The 24843-nt window shown below is 44.0% G+C and overlaps 1 protein-coding gene across 3 annotated transcripts in view; it reads right to left on the reverse strand.

The window, feature by feature from the left end:
* Positions 1-24843, reverse strand: part of FCSK (fucose kinase) — an 808393-nt gene that overhangs the window by 626860 nt on the left and 156690 nt on the right. For all 3 annotated transcript variants that reach the window (XM_085639472.1, XM_085639470.1, XM_085639471.1), the window contains exon 2: positions 18142-18257. In XM_085639472.1, coding sequence (XP_085495598.1) covers positions 18142-18220 — 79 coding nt within the window. In that variant the 5' untranslated portion in view covers positions 18221-18257. The remainder of the gene's footprint in view (positions 1-18141; positions 18258-24843) is intronic.

Raw genomic sequence — 24843 nt, forward strand, 5'->3', positions numbered from 1 at the left:
GAATAAACATTTACATATTTGATTGGCTGGCTATTGTGATAAGCTCCTGGTGTCTGAGTGTACAGTGAGAACTTGGTGTGCAATTTGTGCTTCCCAAAGGAATTCATTTATTAGACATAGTGCTATGTAAAATAATAACTTGGATCTTTATAACTTTTAATACCATATTTTTGCCAATTCTAATCCCTGAAAACAACAACTATTACTACTGCCCCAATTAATGGTACTACTTGTATTCATATTGGAAGTATGAAAGTCTGGTCTGTCATCGCTCAAGTATTAACATACACTCGTACATCGTTTTAAATATATCTATTTTTCCAATAATTCCACCATTTCTTTTCTAGGCTTACTTTTAGGCTAATATATTTCCAAGGATAATATTATTAAATAGATAAAGTTGTCAAAGAAGCTTCAGCGCCCGGTTTTTTAGGGGTGAGTCTGCAAAATGTGTTCATTAAAAAAATGTGGGCAGCAGTCCCTTGGGAATTACAAAACAAAGCAGCTCCCATAGGATCAACAACACTCATATTTATAGTTTACAGCTGTATTTTCTAGAATCACATTACAAGGTTAGCCTGTAGCTCCTCTAAACAGCAAGTGCAGGAATGAGATTATAAGCAGCACAATTGAGGGTGAGTGTCCTTCAAAAGTATTTATTCACGGAGCTCGTGCCTGGTTGATTTACATACACAGCAATGTTTTCAAACTACACTTTAGTTGCCAAGTCCAAACGCTGTCTTGATTGTGAATGCATCAGTATAGACTAATTAAAGACAGCTTCTCTAGGTTACATGGTTAAACAACAGCACCAACTAACATTTAATCACAAAGTTTCTCAAAATATTTCAGTCTCAAAGAACATCCAATGTACTGTGCATTTATAAAACAGCATATATGTCCCCTTAGATACTACTTACTAACTCACTCAGCTTCACTCAGGGTATGTCCTGTCCAGGAGCGTGTTACACCTTTTACACTAGTCTTTTCTTGTAAGGGTGACAAAATACATTACTTTATATCTCCATATTATACACTTGCATTTGTAGGAATCATCGTCTACTGGGGTCAAATTGGGATATGAAATAGTGTGTACTCAGGTACTTCAAGACTGATGACTGATGAATATGTTTGTAATAACTGGGATTGCATTTTACCATTCTTATAGCTTGCATCATGGATTTAGAATGGTGTATTTTGTATTGTTATGTCTGTTTTAAACAAAACGAATAATGAAAAACTGGTGAAGTTCATTGTTGCCACTGTGCAGGGAGTTGGGGAAAGAAATGTTCTTCATATGTTTTAGAAATGCCCTAAATAGGTTTTCTGTGCAAACATCTGAGGTGCCGCAATCCATATTAGAAACACACAATGAGAGTAGATATGAAATTAGGGTATTTGAAAAAGAAGATGCTTCTGAATAATTTTTAAATTTATGGATTGTGCTTCCAACATATAATAAAGAACACCTACATGTTTACGCATAGATTTTGGAAGTCTTGGAATGCTGCTGAGATTATTCCAATTTTTAACAAGCATTGGCATAGCAAATAGGTCTTGCCTTTGTGTCCTTATAAGTGTTCAGTGGAGGCTGGAGGCAGTGCGAGTTTCTCACAGCGCCCTTCAGTGGGTCATAAAGGAGTTAAGAATACATGCTCATCCAATCATTGGCCTCTCTGCAGATCGCACACAGGAATGGTCATGTGGCCCAACTGGAATTGTGATACTATGCGAAAGCGTGGGAAAGAGGTACAGAGGAGCTGAAACACTGACACTGCGAAAATAAAAGAAAATGAAGTGCAGACAGGTGAGTGAGTGCCTGTGGTGTGTGGGGACGGTGAGGTGAAGGAGATACAAGGAAGTACATGCAGGAGAGGGTAAAAAGAGGGTGCTGAAGAAGAAATAGAGGAGGTGTGAGCTATGCAAATGGAGCATTTCTCATAGATGTGGGGGTGTAGGCAGGGCTTCAAGTGGGTCGGGTCCTTCTGTGTCTCAAACCCGGTAGTGATTTAAAACGGACATTAAAACGTGTCTCGGGCCCTGTATATATGTCCTCAACTTTCAATGCAAAAAACACTGATAGACTTCTGAATAATGAGTGTAAGTAAAAACATTAAGGTATTCCATGTCGTTCCTGCTTATATTTCATGTTTTTCAAGCCAGCCTGGCTGATGGTGTGATGCCCCGAAACCAGTCCCAGGATGCTTGTTTTCAGGTCCAGGGAGACGGCAATTGGGGCTGGACTGTTTCGACGCGGAACAAGGTCAAAATAACGATGGATTAAACCCAGATCTGTGGCTGGGAGTGAATGTTTGACAATGTTCAACCTTCCGTCCATCCAGTGGCGGCTGGTGTTAAGGGGCGAAAGTGGCGTTTCCCCACTAGCTTCGGTGTCAGTCGGGACTAGGATCGGGGAGGAGAAGAAACTGTAAACAATGCAGCAGCTGCAGCTCCCTTCCTAAAAAGAAAACGGAATTTGAATTCAACTTGAAGCAGTGAGCATTTCATTTGATTCAAATGAAGTGCTCACTGCTTTATGTTGAATACAAATTCCGTTTTCTTTTTAGGAAGGGATGAGATCAGAGACCTCCTGCGCATGTGCTAGTCAGGGCGAAGAATATTGCTCGCCCACGAAGCACATTTGAGAACAGTGATGTCAGCCTGAAGGGAGTGGCCAGAGAAAGGGAAAATGGTTCAGTTTAAATGGGGCGCTTATGCTGTGGCCCAGGCAGTTTTAGCAGCGCGCTATTGAAATGAATGGCAAGGGGCAGGGCTTGACTATCTAAAGACAGAGTAGTGGTGGGTGGCAACAATTGGAGCTCCCCTTGCATTCGCGTGACTTTTAGGCCTCCTTATTGGATATTGGGAGCTGGGGGAGTGGGCTGTGGAAGCGTTGGACTGCGTAGCTCTGATTTCGGCATAATCAGATTCGGCGCGCTCCTACCCCTCCACGCTCGCGGCCCTGCTGCTGCTCCTGTCCTCCACCGACACAGGTAAGGCAGATCAATGATGAGTTTTGTTAGCCATGCCAGGCCCTGCAGCGAGCCTCCGTGCAGCTGTGCACGACTCCGTGATAGCCATGGTATCTAGCCTGGGGGTCATCACTTGGAATGCCCGACTTAGCCTTTCAGCCGCCCAAAGCCTCGAGGTCGTGTCCACATCCAGTGATTCTGGGCAAATCACGTAATCTCCCCGTGCCTGAATGTGTGATGTAAATACGGTGCTATGTAAAGCGCTCCAATACCTCCGGGTCGAGTTTGCGCTATATAAAAGATGAAGAAAAAAATCCCAAAAACCAAAAACTGAAGAACCGATTTGCTTAATTAGAACACTCACCGACCGGTTAAGCGCCAAGAGACAACAAATCACTTAGTCATGAGTGCTGTATAATCGGTTTTACTTAAACCTGAGCTGATAGATTCCACTCTACGCACAGCACTTTAGCTATGTCGTCCTTTGCCCGATTCCCCCTCCAGCCCCCTGCTCCGGTCTATCGCACGGCAGAGTTCACTGCCCTTTAAGGTGGGCGTAAGATGTTGCAGTCCTCCGTGTGCTTCAGTACAGGGCTGTTGTAATGCACGAGGGGATGTCAGTGCAGCGCTCATTCACGCCGGCCCCCGCCAGTGCCTTCATTCCGGCAGGGATCAGTGGAGTCAGTATGGCGCCTGGGCTCTGTTATATCTCACGCTGGGCTCCAAGGGCTACCAACACCTGGCCCGCACAGTGTCCCTGCTCCAGAGCTGCCCCTGGTGTAGGTGAAGTGAGGGCGCGCTCGTGGGTGGACTCCAAAGACTGTGGACTGTAAGTTTTAAAGGACGACTCTCCTGTGCCCTACTCAGAGGCCCTCAGAGTAGACTGGACCGTGCCGCGAGGACTTCGGACCCAGGAGAGGTCACCAGCGGTCAGCCAGAACCCAGGCATAGGAGTTCAGTGCCCAGACCCACACATAGGGTTGCTGGTCCTGTGCGGTGACCCAGAGGCCTGCCTATTTACTTCTCTTGCCCTGGAGGCCATGGCAGTATCTTGCCAACCAGCCCTTAGCTAAAGTGCTAATACTGTTTAGATGCCCACTCTGGGCCACCTAGTCCACGCCTGTGCTGCATCTGTATCTGCATCTGCTGTAGGTGCACATTACTATCATACAAAGAGACTTACTCCTCATACACAACTCGCTAAAAAAGATGATGCCCGAATCACAGAATACTGCAGGTATGCTGTATTCCATGTCTGTGTTTATTGCTTGGGACGGACACTGGCACCGGCTGCAGTCACAGCATAGCACTGCAGATTATTGACAGGATGGGGTGTGACAACAGGTAAGTAATTTCTGGGTAAGGACAATCTCTCACTGTATTTGAGCCGACTTTTATTTATAATTTTCAGCAGCTACGAGAAGCCTCAGAGTCCGAGCAATTACTCTTAACTCGGCTCTCCTCCTGCACTGAAATAACTTTTAAAAGTTTGTTGCTGAAACAATCAAGATTCTACATTAACCACATGGGCTACCATGGCATTAAGCATGTTTTGTTTGTTGCATTGAATCCTCACGTGGGGATTATTGATCGACGAATGACATTTTTTTCACTCGTCGGGTATCACATTTTCATATGCTGCTTTTCGACTGTGGAACTACATTTATTCCCTCACAGCATCGTCGTTAAAGGCAGTGCATATTTTTTATTGATCTTTAACGTGAATTTTGAGACTCGCTGGGTCTTGTGTTGCCTCTATTTTGTTTTTTATATTTGCAACAGAGTTTATCTGTGTTTTTTCCAACATGGCTTTAATTGTGGCTCCTGTATGTGATACAAAAAGGCAGAGTTATTATTTGACTTTCCCATTCCATTTTGTTTGAACTATCATGTGTTGTGTGACTTTTTTGGCAGTTGATTTTGCCTAATTGATGTTTCAAAGCAATTTATTGATCATTAAAAGCAGATTCATTTTCTATTATCTTTGTTGTCGTGCGGGCTTTGAGGATAGTTTGGGTGTTAACCAAAGTGAGAGGTGAAACAACAAATACTCATTGTCCCATATCAACCCTCTATATTAACAAAAGCAGCTCCAGTGAGTATGTAACAGAGTGCTTGTTTGTATAGTTAGTTGATTCAAAATTGCTTTATTAACCTTCCTGCTTTCTCAAATTTGCTTGAAAATGTAAAATTTGACCTTTCTTTATTTAAAATTTTCTCCATGGGAGGAAATCCCCCCGAAGACTGTTCAAGTTCGCTCTCTCACCGCAGTGCAGTACCACAATCATTTTACGCCTCACCACTTTCAAATGTCACCAGCCGCCCCTGCGTCCATCATCTTTTTGTGATGTATTTTTCACGTGCTTCACTTAATCTTGTATTCCCTGTGAGTGTTTGCTTGTTCAAGGATGATGTGTTACCTTTTTTTTTTCCAGGCAGCATATTGCTCTTGTCTAGTGCATAATTCGTACTAAGTCACATGGAAGTGTTTATAACGGGCACAATTGAATTGTGGCTGAAGGTAGTACGCGTGTTTTTCTCAATTCCTGTCAGTGGCTGTTCAATCTTCAGCCCCGCTGCAAGGCACACAGAGCAATGTTCAGGTATGCAATTGCCGTTGTGATTCTATGCATATGTGTGGCATCGGTGGTTCTCTAGAGGAATTTTAGTGTATATGTTTAAGCCACACCCTTAATTAATTTAGGCTCTGACATTTCAGGGACCCCCCCCCCCCCTAATAATTGTTTCATCCCACTTAAAGCCCTGGGTGTAGGTGTGTAGCAGACAGACTGCAGAGTAAAGTAATATGACTGGAAGAAAGGGAATGTTTGAGACACTCTTAAGACTACCACCCCTTCCGCAGATCTTCAAATGTTTAATTCACTCATATGTTCCAAATTGAACAATTTTTCAGTTCTAATTATTCACAACAAAATGAAATATCCAATACTGGTTACAAGCACTGGCAAAGCCAATAGGTTTGGTTTGGTTTAGGGGCATGTCTGTTACTTCGTGATAGGCCCTTGACGAAAGCTTGAAGAGAAGCACAAACAAGCATTGGCATAGCCAATAGATCTCGCCTTTGGGACCTTATAAGTGTTTAGCCATGCAACAGTTGCATAACTAAATACTTATAAGGTCCCAAAAGCGAGACCTATTGGCTATCCGTGCGGCCGCGAAAGTGAAAGTAATCGCGGTAAAGCGCGGCGCGCGCAACCGCGCACTTGCACTGTAGCTCTAGGCTAGCCTGGTAGCACTTTTTGGAGCCTTCTCAATAAGTCTCACTAGACCAGCACATGCGCTGGGTCAGGCGAGACCTAAAAAACTGGTGGGGTGGTAGTATGCCAAGCACAGGGATTTTACTTTACATGTTTTAAGCCGCACCATTAATGACATAGGCCACGCCCCTTTCAAGGGATTCTTAGTTATGCATTTTATGCCACATCCCTTGTAAAGACACCCTCACTATTTTTTTCACCCCACTTACAGCTCTGCATGGAATGATGCGGTGCCAAACCCTAGACGACTGCGGTCATGCAGTGAGACAGAGGAAGGTAGGGACGAACAGAGGGTGGACGGACTAAGAGGGAGAAGTGGCTAAAACAAGCAGAAGTTATGGGGGAGGGGAGGCGGAAGTGGATTGGATAGAAAATGGGAAAGGCGGTAGTAGGGGTATTAGATCACGGAAGAAAATGGGGGCAGCTGGGGAGACAATGACGGAAACGTGAAATAATAAACAGAGTATGAAAGAAGGGAAAAACAGATCTGGCACCCCTCTCCGCCTGGTGTCCCAGCAGATGCACCGGTGGCTATGCCGCCTAGGGCACCATCTACGTGTTCCTACATCTGGCGCTCAGCTCCCAGCACTGAGAGGCCAGGTGGGGGAGGGCTATGCATTTTGTCACATCCAACGGCTGTCAGTGACCGGGCCAATCCACATGCAGACGGGAGGCTGACAAGGCGCACAATTAAATATTTAGAGAGGCGTAAACACAGCGGGAGAATGGAATATCGATTTGTACCAGATTTAAAACGGAGCTCCCCAGCAGCGCGAGTGGACGTACCCCGCCCACGCCACCCCCTGCCCGGGAGCGCACGGGAGGGGCCGTCACCGTGTCCCCTGTTCCTGTAGGCCCGGGCTGCACCATCCCCTACTCGGAGCCCTCGTCGGCTGTTATGTCCCAGGACTTAGCATTCCAGTCAGAACTGACCCTGCACTCACTGCCCTGAAGCCTACAAGCAGTCCTAGACTCCCTGCACTCCTGATCAGCGCTGCACTCGCGGCTGCAGGTGGGACACTCTCCACAGTCACTGTCCAGAGCTTCCTGTGCACTCAGTGGACTACACGCCAGGACTGGCCTGTCCTCACTGCACTGTAATTCACCTTTGTGCAACAGTAAAACACGTTTCTTCGCAAATGTATTCATTTCAAATCATCGAGCGAACTGAATTTGAATTTGGCAATAATAAAGTCTGCATTCATCATTAATCATAAAACCGAAACAATCGAGAATATTTTAAACAAGTCAACAATACCCCCCAAGTTAGCTGTAAAATGAAATCATACAAAAGCCTACACACTTCACAAATCAAGCACTATTACAAATCTATGGATTACTGACGATTCACGTTTATGCACAAGAGAATCTGCCAACCAATCTTTCATTGTAAGATTCCATCTCAAAGGCATATTCGTGGTGAACAGAACATCAGACACAACATTTGCGATAAATTGGCAACTATCAGTAAACTTGCATTTTCAGCCAAAGGACAACATCGCTGCCATTTCTGTCAGCAAACAACTGAAAAGCCTACCTTAAACAAGCAGGGCAGCGCGGCGACCGTGAACGCGCTAATTGGAACATAATCACAAACAGATGGCGCCAATGCTTGCTTCGGCAAGCTGTAGGCCGTGGGCAGATACATGTACTGGGAAAGGTGGGACATGCACCCTCCTTTACCCAATTGCGTGCTGTCTTTTAGTAATAATAATGTAAAAAAAGCCACACGCACAAGCTTGATAAAAGTCCAGAGTGATTCCAAGAGGCTCGCTCCTAGAGCAGCGCATGCGCGTTGCGCTCGACCTAAAAAGGGTTCTTGCGAATCTCCCAGTAGCTATAAGGCTTATAGACAGCCTGCAGGAGGTCTTTTGCAGGCAAATACTTGACAAGATCCAGGACTGGATTATGGAAAACGATATCTTCTCATCCTACCAGGCGGGATTCATATCTAAGAGGAGTATGCTTGATCAGGTTTTTTACTTTTGTAATATTTATTGGAAGACCACATTAATCAGGGGGGGTAATTTGAATGTGACCTGCATTGATTTAGGCTCGCCCTTTTAATCTGATTCCAAAAAACAAGCTCTGGGCAGTCCTAGATGATATGGGACTTCCATCTAACCTACTGTCCATATTGGTATGGCTGCATGCCAGTGATTATTCACAGGTAAGTCGGAGCACTGGAGGGCAACTTACCAACCCCACCGCAATCCAAAGGGAAGTTTGACAGGGGTGTGTCTTGGCCCCTATGTTATTTTATCTGTTCATTAACGACGTGGTGAGCGGGCTAGACAGGGATGGCTTCGACATGCTGAAAATGGGAGGGCAGGGGATACCTGCCCTTCTATTTGCGGAAGACACAGTTTTAGAGTCTAAAACCTCCTGCGGCCAGTAGTTCTTAAATGCCTTTGAGTCATTTTCCAAAGGTAGGCGGGGTGAAGACTAAATATATGTTGTTAGCAGCAACAAAGCCCTAACATACAAATGCAAGTAGGCATAGATGAGATTGGGCATGTCTCCAACACTGATTATTTAGGAATAAGGTTAAACCATGATTTGTCCTGGACCCCCCAGCTACAGAAAGGTCAAGCAACTTTACAACAGTATGCAATATAAATGTATGATATCAAGGCATTGAGGGTAGCTTTATATAAAACTGAACTATGGGGCCGATGAACTATGATATTTTATCTGCCACCGAGGATAGAGTTCTCTGAATCTAAATGTATTTAGATCTGGCCCTAAGTGTATCGTACAAAAGATACATAGTCGCCCAGTCCTATACTAGTATCTTCTGTGGACAACAGATGAGCTGGTCCTTACCGAGTCGGCCCAAGATAACTTCTCTGCTGTACCGACAGCAGTAGAATACCATGGCTGAAATATATTAAATCCACACTGACCAGTTTAAGAATGTGAAGATTCTGAGAACACCCTGAAGAGATGGCCACGATTTCCAGGTCATTAATCAAAGAGAAGTACTGGAACTTTGTGATGGACGAGAATTTTCAGAACTGAAAAAGCGGAGCGATTGTGGACAATTTTGGTGATTTTAAAATGGTACCATCCTTAGAACACGTTTTGGATGATGCTTTACCTCCTGAAAACCAAGAGCTTCTGTAAAACTAGAGACACCAAGAAGATACATCTAACAAATGTCCCGCTTGTACTACTGAGATGGAGAGGGTGGTCCATCTCATCTTCAGTAAGTAATAAGTCTCACATCGGGAAAAAATGGATAGTTCTGCTATGCAAGTGTATTGGCTGCACACGACACAGTGAGGCACTAAGAATTTCCAGATCTGACACTGTCACTTTAGTTGTATATTGTATATTGGTGTCCAAATATTTGTTGTCTGTCTGGTTAAGAGCACAGCCTCCTAATGGAAACGTAGTACTGATGAATTACTGTTTTTAAATCTCATGATATATTTTCAACTTTTTTAACATTTAAAAAAATATTCTCATTGTTTATATTCTTTGTTAATGAATTCATGCACCTCCTACAAAGTTTAGTGTAGGATAATGATTTAGCAAATATATTGTCTAGCGGTCAGCCATATTACTGATGAATCATATATGTTGTATTGAGTTTTTAAGGAAAGAATTTCCCAAAATAAACTATTTTGTAGTAATAGATTTTGGAAGTAGAGATATAGGTGATCAGAAGTGTGACGTTAATTTTGTTTCAATAAAGAATCTTTCCAGTCAAATGTGTTCCTTATCTGCCATAACTTCATATACTACACTTTCCACACACATAGAAGTCTTTAGCGCTTTTGCTAAGCCATCTTATTTGACAGTTTCATAAGATATAGACTCCAGTTCACTGTATCCTGTATGCTTTATACTAAAAGTAAATTGCGCAGAGGCACCAATGCCATTCTTTAAAATAAAATCCAACCCTATGAAATGCCAATTTTCACGATTCAAATATTGCGATTGGGCAGAAACATTTAATATAGATTAGATGATCTTCGAAAAGATTTTAGTAGGAGCTGCCTCTAAAACAATATTGATGTTTGATCAACTTTCTATATAGCTGCCTTTAGTACCTGATTGGATAGACACATCCATCTTTGCCTTCTCCTTCCCTTTAAAAAAAATAAACAAAGTAATTGTGTTTGTGCCCAAAATAATTTGATGTACTGAGGTAACAATTCTACCCTCATGTTCAGATCCAAATTAACCACTAACTGACTACTAATAGTTATTTTCTTTCATTTTAAGTTTCAGGTAACTAGCATGCAAATGTTGAACACAATCCCAACAGTAATAATTCATTTCCCAACCAAAGAATACGCAGATCATCAATAAACCCCAGCCATTTAATGACATGTTGATGATATTTTGACAGTGTAAGGGGCGTATGCCACACCATCGTCTTGCCATCACATCAAAACTTGGACTTTTTATTTAATTACCTAATATAGTGTCAAAGTTTTCTAGCAGTGAACAGACCAAATGCTTCCCTTTCATTTCCCTGGCTAACAGGATCTTAGCATTTGCTGCAGTTATCCAGACTTGTCTTCATTATGGCTCTTCCCTCTGCCTGAGGATCAGGCAGATTATTGGGGAGAAAGTTGTTCGAGCAGTGCTGAGCTATAGAGGGCAATCTATTTTTTCACCCCTAGCCTTTTTGCTTTGGCTTCTCATTTCCCAAAATATGAAATTCAAGCACTGAGTATGACCTACAGGGTCTCTTCCCAAAAGGATCTACCTTCACTCACTGATGCACTGTATCATCATGTTTCAAGCCACTCCATGAGGTCACCTCAGGATGTGCTTTGTGTAACCGCCACCCTCTTCCCCCACCCACCTCCGAGAGATCTAAGGAATGGAGGCCTTTTCAGTCCTTGCTGCAGCCCTCAGGAACTTTCATCACTGCACTGATGGCCACACTGGCTTCAGGAAATAAGCATCTCCATCCTATGTACTGCAGTATGCTACACCATTCGAATTCTGTGACGGTTCTGGTAAACTTTAGAACCAAGAGACCATTTAAATGGAGTACAAGCGCATTAGAAAAACTGCAACCACATGATACAGCAACTTACCAGTGCCTTTTTAAAACGACTCACAACATAGCCCTTCAAATCATGATTGCAATGCCACTCAAATTACGTATGGACCAATAAGTACATCGCTTGCCTTGCTCCGCTGGATTCAAGCAAATTAGGGGCTTATTTACAAACCCCTTGCACTGCAGATGCGTCACTTTTAATATGGGAAAAAGTGACGTACCAGCAAAGGGCTTGTAAATAAGCCCCTTAGTTTGTCCCATTAATGATGATATCACTTTTCTTTTACCAGGAGCAGCTGAAGTATTGTACTGTATTGTATTATAATTGCATTGGAGTAGCGCTTCGTATCCCTCAAGAGGCGCCTAAGCACATGATCCAACAGTTAGTCTTTGTGGAAAGTGGTTGAGAGACCATTGCGGTGCTCTTGTCCTCTCTTTTGTGTCAGCAGTGGCGGCTCCTCCACTATGGCAGAGGAGCGTCACCGCACTGCGTTCGAGCAGTTGAAAGGAAATATAAAATGATAACGTTATTGGCCGCCCAAACCAGTCATGCGTACTTTCCTCTTCTCTATGCAGGCTACATTACAGCCTGCATGGAGAACATGCCCATCCCTACAGCCCCTGGCTAAGCGCCGTGCCATGGCGCTCAGACCAATCACAACGCTTCATTGCAGCGTTGTGATTGGCTTAGGGGAGGGAGCCTGGCTGCCTGCTTCTCATTCCTGAAGTCAGAAGCAGGAGCAGGACCAGAGACGCTGGACCCAGGACCGGTGGAAAGGTAAGTAAATGTTTTGTTTTTTCTGAGCTTCCTCCCGTGATCATGACTCCCATGAGTTCTAAGTAATCTTTGGTATCGTCAGATATTACTTATCTACTGAACATACTTCCCAACGGATTAGCACATGTTGCGACTGTGATAGAAGAGTTCAGACTTTGGACGCATGTCAGGATTACGAGTTAATAGATCTAAATCCTATGTGTATCTGATTAGGCCTGAAGATGTAGGTTTACACAATCTAATGTTGGCAAATAACCCCAAGTGGGATCTCTGATATTTCTTTATATGGATATTCAGAACAATGATACTGATAACACTGAGTGGACAGGCCAATTAGATCTCTCAGAGGCTGTGTCACCTTTTGGAGGAAACTTCCAATCACAATAATGGGCCGGGTGGTGCTACTTAAGATGGTGATTTTGCCTGCCTTTTGAATTATTTTGCTAATTTGTCCTTTCCAGTATCTGCTAGGATCTTTAAAGAGCTGGGTGGACTGTTGACGGCCTTGACCTGGAACTCTGACAGGCATAGGGTATTGCTGCAGGTGCTCAGGCCACCCCTATTCGGAGAGAGAGCCTTCGGTCCTGGACTATGAGCTCTATTATTTTGTGCTGCAGTTGCAGTGGGTGTCCCTCACAGTATTAGTGGAGTTTAAGGAGTTTAGCATCAATGGTGTCACAGCCTTTTGGTTGGTGTCAGGGCGAATGCAGAGAGGTCTCCCTGGTCTGCTTAAGTTGGTAGAGAGTTGCTGGGAGAAATGTCTGTGAAGGAAGCTTTCTATTTGCAACTGGAGCTCTGACTGATGCATTGACTGGTGAACCGGGGAGAGGACTGCTGCAGTTGGACGTTTACAGAACATGTGAGTAGGGCGAGCTTAATGCCTTGTGTAAGAAGGTGGAGTATTATGCGGTGATGCTGGTTATGCCTCACTGTGCACTACTGTCACAAACTCCAAAGATGGTCCTTGGATTAACACTAATAAATCCTTAGCTCAGTCCTGGCAGAGTGGCAAAGTGCAGTCGGGCTTTACTAGAGGAACATGTGTTAAGCATTTCAGAGAACCCACATGGACGATAAGTAATTGACATGACTTGAGAGAAATACGACACCAATTTATAAAAATAGAGTGTATTTTTATCTTAATTTCAGACACAAATATGAACGGAATAGCATACATATTATCGGATTTATAGATTTTAGAAGCAATATGAAATCAATGCAAAATAATACAGTGAAAATGTAAAATAGTTGCCAATGGGAAGAACCACCAGTAACAATCGGTCACTTGCAGATCGAGTTGCATTGAACCCTTGCAGGATTAAGATAATGCAAGTCCCTGGTCCAGGCCACAACAGTCAATACAGTTTTACTTGGGCTGTGAATCCCGGGTGTAGAGTTGTCTTGGCTGTCCCTGGTGCGGAACAGGAGCCGCTGGAAAGCTACTTTTACCTCTGAAACTGTGCTGCTGGTGAAAAAGATGCAAAAACACAACAATGGGGTGGTTACCAACGTCAGTCAATGGTCAGATGGAGTTCCCTCCAGGTGCAGCATCGAGTGAAGGGGTTGGGCCTGGACTGGTGACCAACAAGCCCTGGCAGCAGTAAGTGGAACAGAAAGTTACTTCGACGTCCGGAGGTCCTGGGGAACGCTGTAGCTAATGCAATAGCTCCCTGTAACTTTGTAGAGGGCAGGACTACAGTTACCACAATGCACTAGACCATCTGAATTTGGGCGATCCCTCGGAGGACCCAATGTCCAGTGATTCTTTGGATCTGGGGCGTTGTTTTACCTGCAGTTTGCAGGGTACCATTGCCACTAGTCCAGGGAAGTCTTAGGGCGCGTCAGGCTTCCACAGGAGTCCCTCAGTTTGGGGGAAACAAGAGATTGCCTAGGATGTGTCTTGATCAGGCAGTTCCAGGAGCGTTGCCACAGGTGCAGAGTATCTCTCCTTTGCTTTATGCAATTCCTGTTGTCACAAACACAGTTCTCTTCTTCTGTCCTCTTTGAAGCAGATTTTTCAGAACTGAGATTTTGGTGTCAGGGGTGTTCCTTAAATTCTGGATTTAGGGGTGTTTGGGGTGTGGGAGCAAGTAGCCAATGGGCTGCCCCCCCCCCATCCCCCCCAGATGACCACATCTGGGGGTGTGGGTCTAAAAATGTCGGAACCCTTCTTTCAGTGTACAGGCTGAGATGCCACCCTGGAGGTGTGTCTAACCTACTGTAGGTGTACACCTCCTTGTACTAATTTCCGGCCTGCCCGAGTGCAAATGTGCCTGGGGCAGGGGGAGGGCTCATTCCTCCTCTGGAAGTCAGCCCTGATGCATACCAGAGGCAGTGCAGCATTTGAAGCTCACCGCCTTGACGGGCCACTTCACTAGCCTGCCTGGGAGGGTGGAGATGTGACCTTCTTCATCCCCAGGCCTTTGTTCCTGACTCCTGGGAGTGTTCACACTGCCTGGTAGGAGGTCAGAATCCTGTCTTGGCACCAGCAAGCGCGGGCTTGCCAGCCAGAGCACAGAGAAGTTGGGGCAACCAGGTGCCCAGTGTCTAAGGTAGTCACTTGAGTGCATGGCACATTACCCTGGACACGAGAGTCATATCAGGGGAGAGAAGGTGAGTTGTTTGATATCAAACATGACATATTTAGGCTGCACCATAATTGAGATGACAACCTCGGGTTTGCCTGGGTGCCAGCCCATGTTATCTTACCAACGTCTATCACTTATTGTGTCCTTTAATGGTAAAGTGCATTATAGGGTCATATAAGCTTGCACTTACATGTCCATACCTCTGATATAATGCATCCTGGGCATTAGGAGGCCTTCCTTAGGGGTGACTGGCATATATCAAAGACAGTGCATTGACTTTGCCACACATGGTGAGGGTGGAGTTTGTAAAAAAAGTTGAGTTCATGCAGATTGCACAGCTCCGGCAGTCTGCAATGGCAGGCCTGCCGTCAGTAGTTTATTTGGGTGACACAAATAGTGCTGCAAGCCCTGGGGACCTCTTTACCACCCAGGCCCTGGCTACCCCTGGTACCATATACTAGGGACTTATTAGGGAGTAAAGTCCTTGTTAGTTGGTGTTGCCAATTTACACACAACAGTTTTAGGGAGAGAGTACTGGCGCCTAGTTAACAGGCTTCAGTGCACTGTCAGAGTCGAAAACCAGGAGTCCAAATGGGGGCAAAAGTTGGGGGCATCTGGAAAAGGGGCCTGTTTTCTGAAACCTAGGGCAAATTATTAATCTTTTAAGAACTGAGGCAAGGCCATGGTGCAACCGTGGGATAATCCCTATCCTATGTCATGCTGGTTGGATCTATCCTTTCTCTATGGGGGGAGATATTACCCTAGAGCCACTCTAATTTCTGGTCCTACAATTGCTACTTACGATGAGGGCAAGGAAGAAAGTGGTGAGCATTCTGTAAAAGGTACTTGTAATCGAATATAAAACAAATTACCTCATGGACCTGAAAGAGAGATGTTCACAGGATAGGTAATAATGCAGGCTTCCAGAATTATCCCAAATGTAACAGTTAAATTTTTTGTATAGGAGATGCCTGGCACCCAAGCGTCTGTCTAGAATATACCTTACAGTACCATTCAACTGTACTAGATACGAGAGCAAAAGGCGGATTTCTGACATATGGTATGGGGTGCTTTCACGATATTTGGAGAAAAGTACAAATGTGCTTCAGTTGATGCTGGTTAGGACTGCTGTCATGAGACCCAAAGAGTGTTTGTTAGGTTTAAGACCCGTCACAAATAGAAGAAAATGGGTAATATGTATCTTGATTTGGGTTTGGTGATAGGGAAAAGGTGCAGATCACACCTCTGCAATTCCTGTGTAGATCAAAGGTTTTAGTAATGGGTCAAAAGAGCAGCATTTGGGTTCATATGGAAGGGGTAGTCGGCCGCTCCAAGCGCCTCAGGGGGAATAGGGCGACTACACGGATACGGGAGTGGGAGGAGTAAGTGCTCCCATTTATAAATATTACAAATGTCGATAGGCTTCCTGGAAATAAGAAGGGATTATTGACCTGGGATTGTTAACTGCAGATCACCTTCGTTGTAGTGAGTCTTGAATTGCCACGTCCCCTGCGTGCCCCACAGAGCCCGCACAAATTTACCAAGACAAGACAATCAATTTCTGAGCTGAAATAGTATGTCGGTATGTGAGACAGCAACCCTACAGCACCTCGAAATGAATATGGGGTTCTTTCTCTGCGAGGACAGCCTATATGGCGGATCTTGGAGAACCAGTGTAGGTAGGCACGCCAGAAACATTGACTGCACTATATCACATGACACTGTATTCCACACACATGCGATTTATGATATGCAACTACTGGCAAACATGATAATGTAATGTCCAAGTTAATTAAAAACGAATAACATGCTCTCACACTTCCAATAATCATACTATGCACTTTGCTTGTGGCGTACTAGCTTTCTACCTCTCCAGATCTGAATAAGATGCCCTTTTTCTGGGAGACGGATACAACCACATGCCAAGGCTCAATGAGACCGACGTGCAAGTACATGGCCTTACCCATTTCTCCCATCTAGGGTCTTAAAGTGCCAGTGTCCCGGCATTTCATCCCTTTCAATCAAAGTAGGTCCTGTTGTCTTGTGGCCCTCTCCTCATGATGGAAGGAGCTTGGAGCCTGCAGCTTCAGCTAAAGTGAGGCTGCGTTTGTTTATAGTATGCTCTGTTCCCACCCGAGGTGCTTATACTGCACTTATAGTTTGTGTTTACAGTATTTATATGTTTAGTGTTCTGATATTTCATTAAAGTATACATACTGCACATCTGCCATTGGATTGTGCCCAGATATGTTCAGGGGTCCCATTCACTGAAATAAAATGGGCCCCTCTTTATCTTCAGCTGGCCCTGGGGACGTGGTCATGGGAGTAGATGTATCAAGTTCCAAATCTAGTGAAGGTGAATCACACAACCTTTGACCCCCAATGGTATCACATCATTTATCTATTGTCCCAGACGTGGCTTAGGCCTTCAAGAGATTCCTATTTGCTGCTAAAGGGCAATGAAAGGGCACACAGAGACAACCACAGAAAGACAACAAGGATCTTCGAGCCCTGTTTCTTTTCTGTTCCTGCTGCTACATTCACGAGCCATGTGATTAGAGGTAGCAGGTGGCAGGGGGTAGTAAAGGGCAAGAGGTAGGTAGCACTGCCCCCACTGGCTACCCCTCTTTGATGTCCTTTGAGGTAGGGCTTTATCTAGAGTTGGGTTGCGAGGGGGGAGCCACAGATCGGTGAAGGAAGCAGTGAGTCCTCAGTTGGAGAACTGTCTGGTGACGGGATCTCTGCTTAGATCCCGCTGATTCCACTGCATGATTGGAGGATTTACAACTTGCTGCACAAATTCGAGGATTTTCCATTAACTCCATATTCTAAATCAAATCTATCAGTGTTGCCTTGTGGATACTGTTCAACAGACCAATTATCATGAAAATAGTTGGGTCATATTCTACCGATAGGTGATGTCACACGGCCAATGGTAAGGTTGATCACATAAACCAAACTATTTTCTCAGCCCTTAAGTGTATTTCAGAACCATATAGGACGCTGACAATAAATGGAGATATGTGCGAAAAACAACGATTAAATTGTAGGGGTTCCATTAATAATGTCCTTTATAATACTGTTTCTGAAGAAAGTGTGCATTTTTGTTTAGGTCAAAAAAGAGTAAGGTTTCTCATTAATGGGTACTGCAGATGTTCACAATTTAAGAGCGTTAATATGTTGGGGGCTTTTGAAGAGAGGTAGAAGACTTTACTGCATAATTCTGAGGGGAGGGCTTGGCTGCAAATTGATCCCTGTGATCTATCACAATACGGACGATGCTTCACTATTAGCAAAATCAACCCATTACTCCAATGTGAAGAGCAGAATTTGGCTCTCAAGGGCACGCGCCCATAGATGGACGCCAAGGAGCTTCTCATTGGCAGTCGTTGACAATACTAGAGGGAGCAAAGTATGTCAGATGACAAAAGCATAATGTTGGACACTGTAAGACCAAGGCTGACACCATGCCCACCACTTTAGGAAACACTCCACTTGCCTTTCTGGAATGCGGCCACACTGTCCTTGTGCTGGCAGGTCAGGACAAGGACTGTCCACTCCACTCGGGTGGGTGCCATGGAGACACACAGAACCTTTGGGGGCTCAGGGATGATCCTGGAAGAGAAGAAAAACCTCTTACTGAAGCGGCTCACAGCTCTCATGTAAGGAAAGGCCTGGGCTGATCCTTCCATCACAGGGACACTTGTGTTAAACTTTAGGAAAATAACATCCTTCCATGAGGGAAAATCATGCATACGTCATATTAATTCAATGTCCATGACTTGGGCTTTCATCCCTTATGCTCTCCAATAACAAGACGTGATTCTTCCATTTGCACATTTCTCCGGAGGTCATTAAATACTGAAAATAACTGGGTTTATGCATCTGTTACAATGATAGACTTCTGCATCACTTTCATTTAGAGATCTCTTCTGCTCATTAGGAACGCCTCAGATACCAATATACAAATGAGACAGAAACACATCACTTCATATTTTTCTAGTGACAATTGTCGTCATTAGATTATGGGGCTGTATATGGGACAACATTTGTCCATATCCTTTATTCATATCTGTATTAATGTTACACTAAGGAGCCAAGCCACTAGTTCAAAACAATGACAAAGACCTTTGTAGGACTTTGTACTGTATTTAATGCTACTACTATGGATAGTTTATAGGACTCAAAATACAACCTATTTTTTGCACTTAAGTAATAATTATTACAACTGACTGTACTCATTTTATAAGCTTGAAAAGGATTTAATCTGAGTCGGGGATCTGGGTATACAGACCTCTTCAAATGACACTCATCCCTCTGAGCTCCACATCTTCGTGTTCCCAGGGTCGCTGAAGAGCCTCTCTGCTCTCTCTGTGTCACATCACCCATGTTGCTTGTTTTTTCCTCGCTCTCCCTATTCTGTCCTTTTCTTCTCACCCTCAGTCGAGATTTCAGCCTGATCTCCTGCGCTCCGACGGATTAGCCCAGTCCAGTTGCAGATCTTGGATGGATTGCCTTGGCACCAGGGCGCACTCTCCCCCCTTGCGCCCTAGATACGTTATTTGAGGATGCTAATTCATGTTTTTGCCCTTAACATTTTGTTCCAGCTTCACTTATATAAATAACTGTCCTTAAAAGGCAGCTGCTGATGAAATTGCCTCTAATGTGCAACACCCCAAGTTGTGCTGATGAGAAGGAATGTCACATGCACAGCGGTAAAGTAGAGGTTGTCCCCATTTTTTTAACCTATGAATAGCTCTTTGGCATTGACACCAATGAGGGGTAGCCAGAGATATCGGCTGTAATTCCTGGCGTGTCCATTGGTAATCCCGGCACTGCCCTTGCTACCCCGGAGGCCATGAGGGCAGCGGCAAGAACAGGTACTAAACAGGCCTCTTAAATCCATGCTTACCTCTTTTCAGCATTCATGTACAAAGATTCCATTTAAGTAATTGTAAATTGAGACAAATAACGGTTTGCAATTCCTTGAATGAAATGTACAAAATGAATTTGTTATCTAATGAATCTATAGGTATATTGAGAATTGACCTATGTATTAATAGGTTGGTTCTCAAAATACAAATTCATAGTGGGTCGCAATTCAACCTACCTCTTTAATATGCATGAGGTAGGTCGTACATTGAGATCCACTACGATTGGCCACAGTGACAGACATGGTGGCCTGTTGGGGTCAGCAGACAAACATGTCTGTGACTGTGTTTAAATAAAACAATCTTTTTTACCAAATGCAGCCCATTTTCCTTAAAGGAAAAAGGGATACGTTTAATAACATTATTCAGTGCTCTCTTATGGGCAGGCAGTGGTCACATAGACAACTGCATGCTGACAAAAAACATTTTTGTTTACATTCATAAAGGGGAAGGGGTCCCTAGAGGATGCCTTCCCATTTGAGTATAGCTTACCTCCTCATTTGAGGAGGTGGTAAAATATAATGATTTGCAACCAGATTTGGGTTGCAAAATAATATTTAATCTCTAAAGGAATCAGTATTTGGAATGTACGCCCTTAGCACGTCCCTTTCTAATACCGATTCAGTATCTATTCCCAAACCAAATTAGTGATTCAGTAATATTCGGTAACATATTACCAAATTGCAAATTGGGTTTGGTGAATTTAAGAATGCCATTTGCTATCGGAAAGGCTCAGATTTTACTAATCGGAAACTTAACAACCATAACATTTCAGGATACATAAGGGCCTTGGTGTCCAATCCTTACACTGCCCCAGCACCTAAACAGCGAAGATGACATTTTACAAGTGCTAAAGATGGAACATGTTGTCAAACCTGTGATGTCATCATGGTTAAAGGGTGTGTGATGCCACTTTCACCTATCCTTGGCATTTCAGTGATGTGTCCAGATGGATAATATAACAATTTAGTTTTTTTCCCCTCTGTGTAATTTTACTGTTATTTAGGTCTCGCCTAGCAACGCTTGCACTGTCTCTTCGAGACATACTGTATTCAGATATGGACTTTAAGATCCTCCCATTTTACGCCCATCTTTACAATTGGCTCCTCTTCCTGTCCTCTGTAAATGATGGCTTTTGATTGAAAAATAGTCTTAAATAGACCCTCCTTAGTACCTACCTCTCTTTTGTTGTTCCCTCCCATAAGGACAGCCCCTTTTACTTGTGTCCTTACACCTACCTTTCATTAGCAGTTAGGGAGCACTGTTTAATTAGTTCATGTCTTGCTGAAGCAGGCAAGACATTGCGATTGGCACTGCTTCTTGTATTTCCAGTGCGACAGCGCATAGCAATGGCGCAGCTTCTTGTATTTTCAGCACACTATGCGCGCTCTCACTTTCTCTAACTGTGAAAAATATCGGCGGACGGGATGAAGTGCAGTAGGTATAGGACAATTCTATCTGCGTTACCTGGAAGGTGAAGTCCGAGGTGCTACGACATTGTGACCTGCAGAGTTCAGACAGGGGTGCAATTTAAAAGTCTTTCACTTCCAGAAATCAGTGTTGGACACATTGTGCACAACTGTCCTTTGGTGTTGAAGGTGCTAACTGGGGGCACTATCAAAATAAGTTTTAAAAATTGGTTGCGGCATCCCATCCTTTAAGTATCGTGGTCAAGGGGAGCTGTGATATTTAGAGGTCAGTTTTAGTTTTATTCAGGTGCTCATTCAGTCCCCTATTGAAACGATGTCTGCCTTCCGATTGAAGCCTCTCAATTGTTAATGCTTTTTGTTCATTTGCACAAAGTACATAGAATACGATGGGTACCAAAATTTTTGGGGAAGTGCAATGGAGGTTAATGCACATGGAATACATAAGGGAACAAGCAATTGCAATGCAATAGGTCTCGCATTTGCGAGAGTTTGAGCTATTGGCATTGTAAATGAAAATGCCTTTTATTTATGTGTTTTGAAAGCCTGCAAGCAGTGCATAAATACGCACTTTGTACTTATAGTCCTTGCTTACGAGAAGCAAGGCTGGCAGTAAAAGAAGCACAGTTAATGCCAGCCTTGCTTCTCGTAAGCAACGACTATAAGTAAAAAAGCATGTTTACGCACCGATTCCAGGTTTTCAAAACACATAAATAAAATGCATTGACATTTATAATGCCAATAGCTCAAAATCTCGCAAATGCAAGACTTATTGCTTTGCAAATGCTCGTTTTAATTTGGCTTTGTAGAAGAAATTAACACAATTCTCTGCACATGCTCAAAGTTATTAAAAGAAAGAAAGATATTAAAATAAATATTTATAAACATGAACATTCCAACATACAGAGAAGCCGTAATCACCTGGTTAGGTGGGACCTCGATTCCCTTAGTTTGCAGGGGGGTAAAATATTGTAATCTGTATTTTAAAAAACTTGTTCGAATTTCAGAGGAAACCCTAACTGATTCTTAGAATTAATGGAAATTTGAAAATCTTTTAAAGATAATGGAGAGGAGTTGGCGTAACGGCTAGGGCAGTCGACCTCAAATCTGGGGAACTGGGTTTGAGTCTCGGCAAGGACACGCAACATCCTGTGATCCTGGGCAAATCACTTAATCTCCCCGTGCCTAACAAAAATAAATGTGTCCTCATGTAATGCAACTGGTGCTCGTGTAAAGCACTCTGATACCCGATACCTTCGGGTCAAGTTCACGCTATATAAAACTCAGTAAATAAATAAATAAAAAATAAATGTTTAAAATAATACAGAACCAAAGTCTTATACATTGGCCTCAGGAGGGCGATCCCCAAGCAGGAATCCACCACTAAACACAAGGGAGGGGCGCGGCCTCTTGGGCAAGGGCATTTGCTCCCCGCCATATTACTTTGAGCATATTCAGTCTTCATGCCCCCCATGGGGGCAGATGGGAGCAACAGCCCGAGCTGCCCAAAATGGGCATGCGAATGCCCCTACCCCCAAAATAAAAGGGACAGTCTTTCTGTCCCCCCCCCCCCCCCGGGGAGCAGATGGGGGCTATTACCCCCGATCTGCCCCTCGGGGGACAGAAAGCCCACTAGGACTCCAGGGACTATTTTACTTTAGAAGAGATGGGGTGGGGGTTCCCAGAATGGGCATGCCAATGCCCTGACCCCCACTCAAAACAAAATGGGCACGGTCTTTCTGCCCCCCGTGGAAGCATATGGGGGGGAATAGCTCCCAGCAGAAAGCCCACTAGGCAGCAGGGACATTTTTGTTTGCATGTGATGGGTGGAGGGTTTCCCAGAATGGGCATGCTAATGCCCTCAACCGAAAATAGATATACTCTTTTTGCCCACTAGGTAACAGATATGTTTATGGGCATGTCAGGGAGCGGTCCCATGGTCAAGGGCCGCTTCCCCTTTTTCTGTGCACACATTTAGGCCTTTTCTTCCTCCTTCCGTCGGAGCAGATGAGCCTATTTTCATGCTCATCTGCTCCAAAGGGGGACAGAAAATCACTGGCAAACGTTCCTGTGTGTTTGTGTGTGCGTGTGAAATGGAGTTCGGCTCATGGATGTACTTGTGCTTGGCTGGCTGTGCGTGAATTGCATTTTGCTAGCGGTATGTGTTGACTTGCGCTTCGCTGGCAGTATGTGTGGACTAGCGCTTGGCTGGCAGTGTGCCTGTACTGTCGCTTGCCAGCGTTCCCCTAAGTCTTCTGATAAAAATGATGCCTCAGTTGTGGGGGTGCCCAAAGCAGAGAACATAAAAACAGATAACATAAAAAACTGAGAGGGAACCAAAGTGGGTCCAAAAGGGCAGTTTTTAAAATACATGTTCAGGCCGACTCTGCTTTTCGCACCCACACAAGTGAGGTATCATTTTTATCGGGAGACTGAGGGGAACGCTAGGTGGTGGGAAATGTGTGCTGGCGCGGTGATCTCACAACTTTCCCACAGAGAAATGTGAGGCAAATGTGACTTTTTAGCTAAATTTGAGGTTTGTTGGGGATTCTGGTAAAGAAAATGTTGGGGTATCCACACAAGTCACACCTCCCTGGACTCCCCCAGGTGTGTAGTATTCAGAAATGTCTGGGTTTGGTAGGTTTCCCTAGATGGCCACCAAGCCCGGGACGAAAAACGCAGGCGCCCCCTATCTATTACAAAACAACGTGAAGGGGCGTGCAGAGGGCGTACCTTCCAAGTAGGAAGTCTGAATGATATGTACTAATGTGCTTGCAAAACATTCATACTTTACCACCAACTCAAAGTTGGTAGTAACCATTTGCAAATGGGAAGGGTCCAATTGTGATGCCTTCCTATGTGAGAAAGTAAAAAAAAATATTTTTTAAGAGCAGGCAGTGGTTCCATGGACCACTGCCTACTCTTAAAAAATAAATAAAAATAAACCAGTTTATTTTTTTTCAAACACATCCTTTTTTTCTTTAAGAAAAATGGGCTGCATTTAAAAAATAAATAAAAGACTGCTTTATTTAAAAGCAATCACAGACATGGTGGTCTGCTGATCTTAGCAGGCCACAAACCATGTAATGGCCGCAATTTCTAATGGGTCGCAACTTGCGACTTATCTCATTATTATTCATGAGGTAAGTCAATTTGTAAACATTAGGAATTGCTATTTTGAAATAGGAAGTTCTATTCATTAGGATTAGCGATTTCTTTATTGCAATTCGGAAGTAATCGCAATTCGGAAATTGCTGTTCGTAATGTTTGTACATCTGGCCCTTAAAGCCTTTGAGCCTGAGGAATGGTGTTGCCTGCTCTGACGATGCCTATGGAGTGGCTGCGAGTTGCCTGGAGGTGCTAGGATTACTGGGCACTCCAGTCTGTGGAGAGAGTCGATATGCTCAGGCTTGCTAATTCTTTGAGAGGAACGTGTTTCTAAAGTGTCTAGATGGAGAAAACCCAGTAACGGAGAATACCTGCATGCATCTGGAGGACTCGTAGTCAACCTATGTGCTGAAAGCATTTAATGTGCTAATTCTAAATGTAGAACTGCATCAGAATAAGTGAGCCTCAGAACTGGAAGTTTAGGAACCAGTTCTAAAGGAATGAACATCAACATTACAGAAAGGCTGAACATCCTGTACACAGTTACACTTAGAAAGTGCAACCACCAAGGACTGATTCTCCTCCGAAACCCCCAGACTCCCAACATTATTCCCAACCAGACTTCCTTGCCCGTGTGAGTGCTGGGGCACAGACTATCTTCTGACCATCAATGATGCCCTTTTGCCACTAGAGCCTGTTTTTGATACTCCGCTGATTCTTTTTTACTACCTTGGA

This window comes from Triturus cristatus, chromosome 12 (genome assembly GCF_964204655.1).
Source record: "Triturus cristatus chromosome 12, aTriCri1.1, whole genome shotgun sequence".
NCBI classification, from domain to species: domain Eukaryota; kingdom Metazoa; phylum Chordata; class Amphibia; order Caudata; family Salamandridae; genus Triturus; species Triturus cristatus.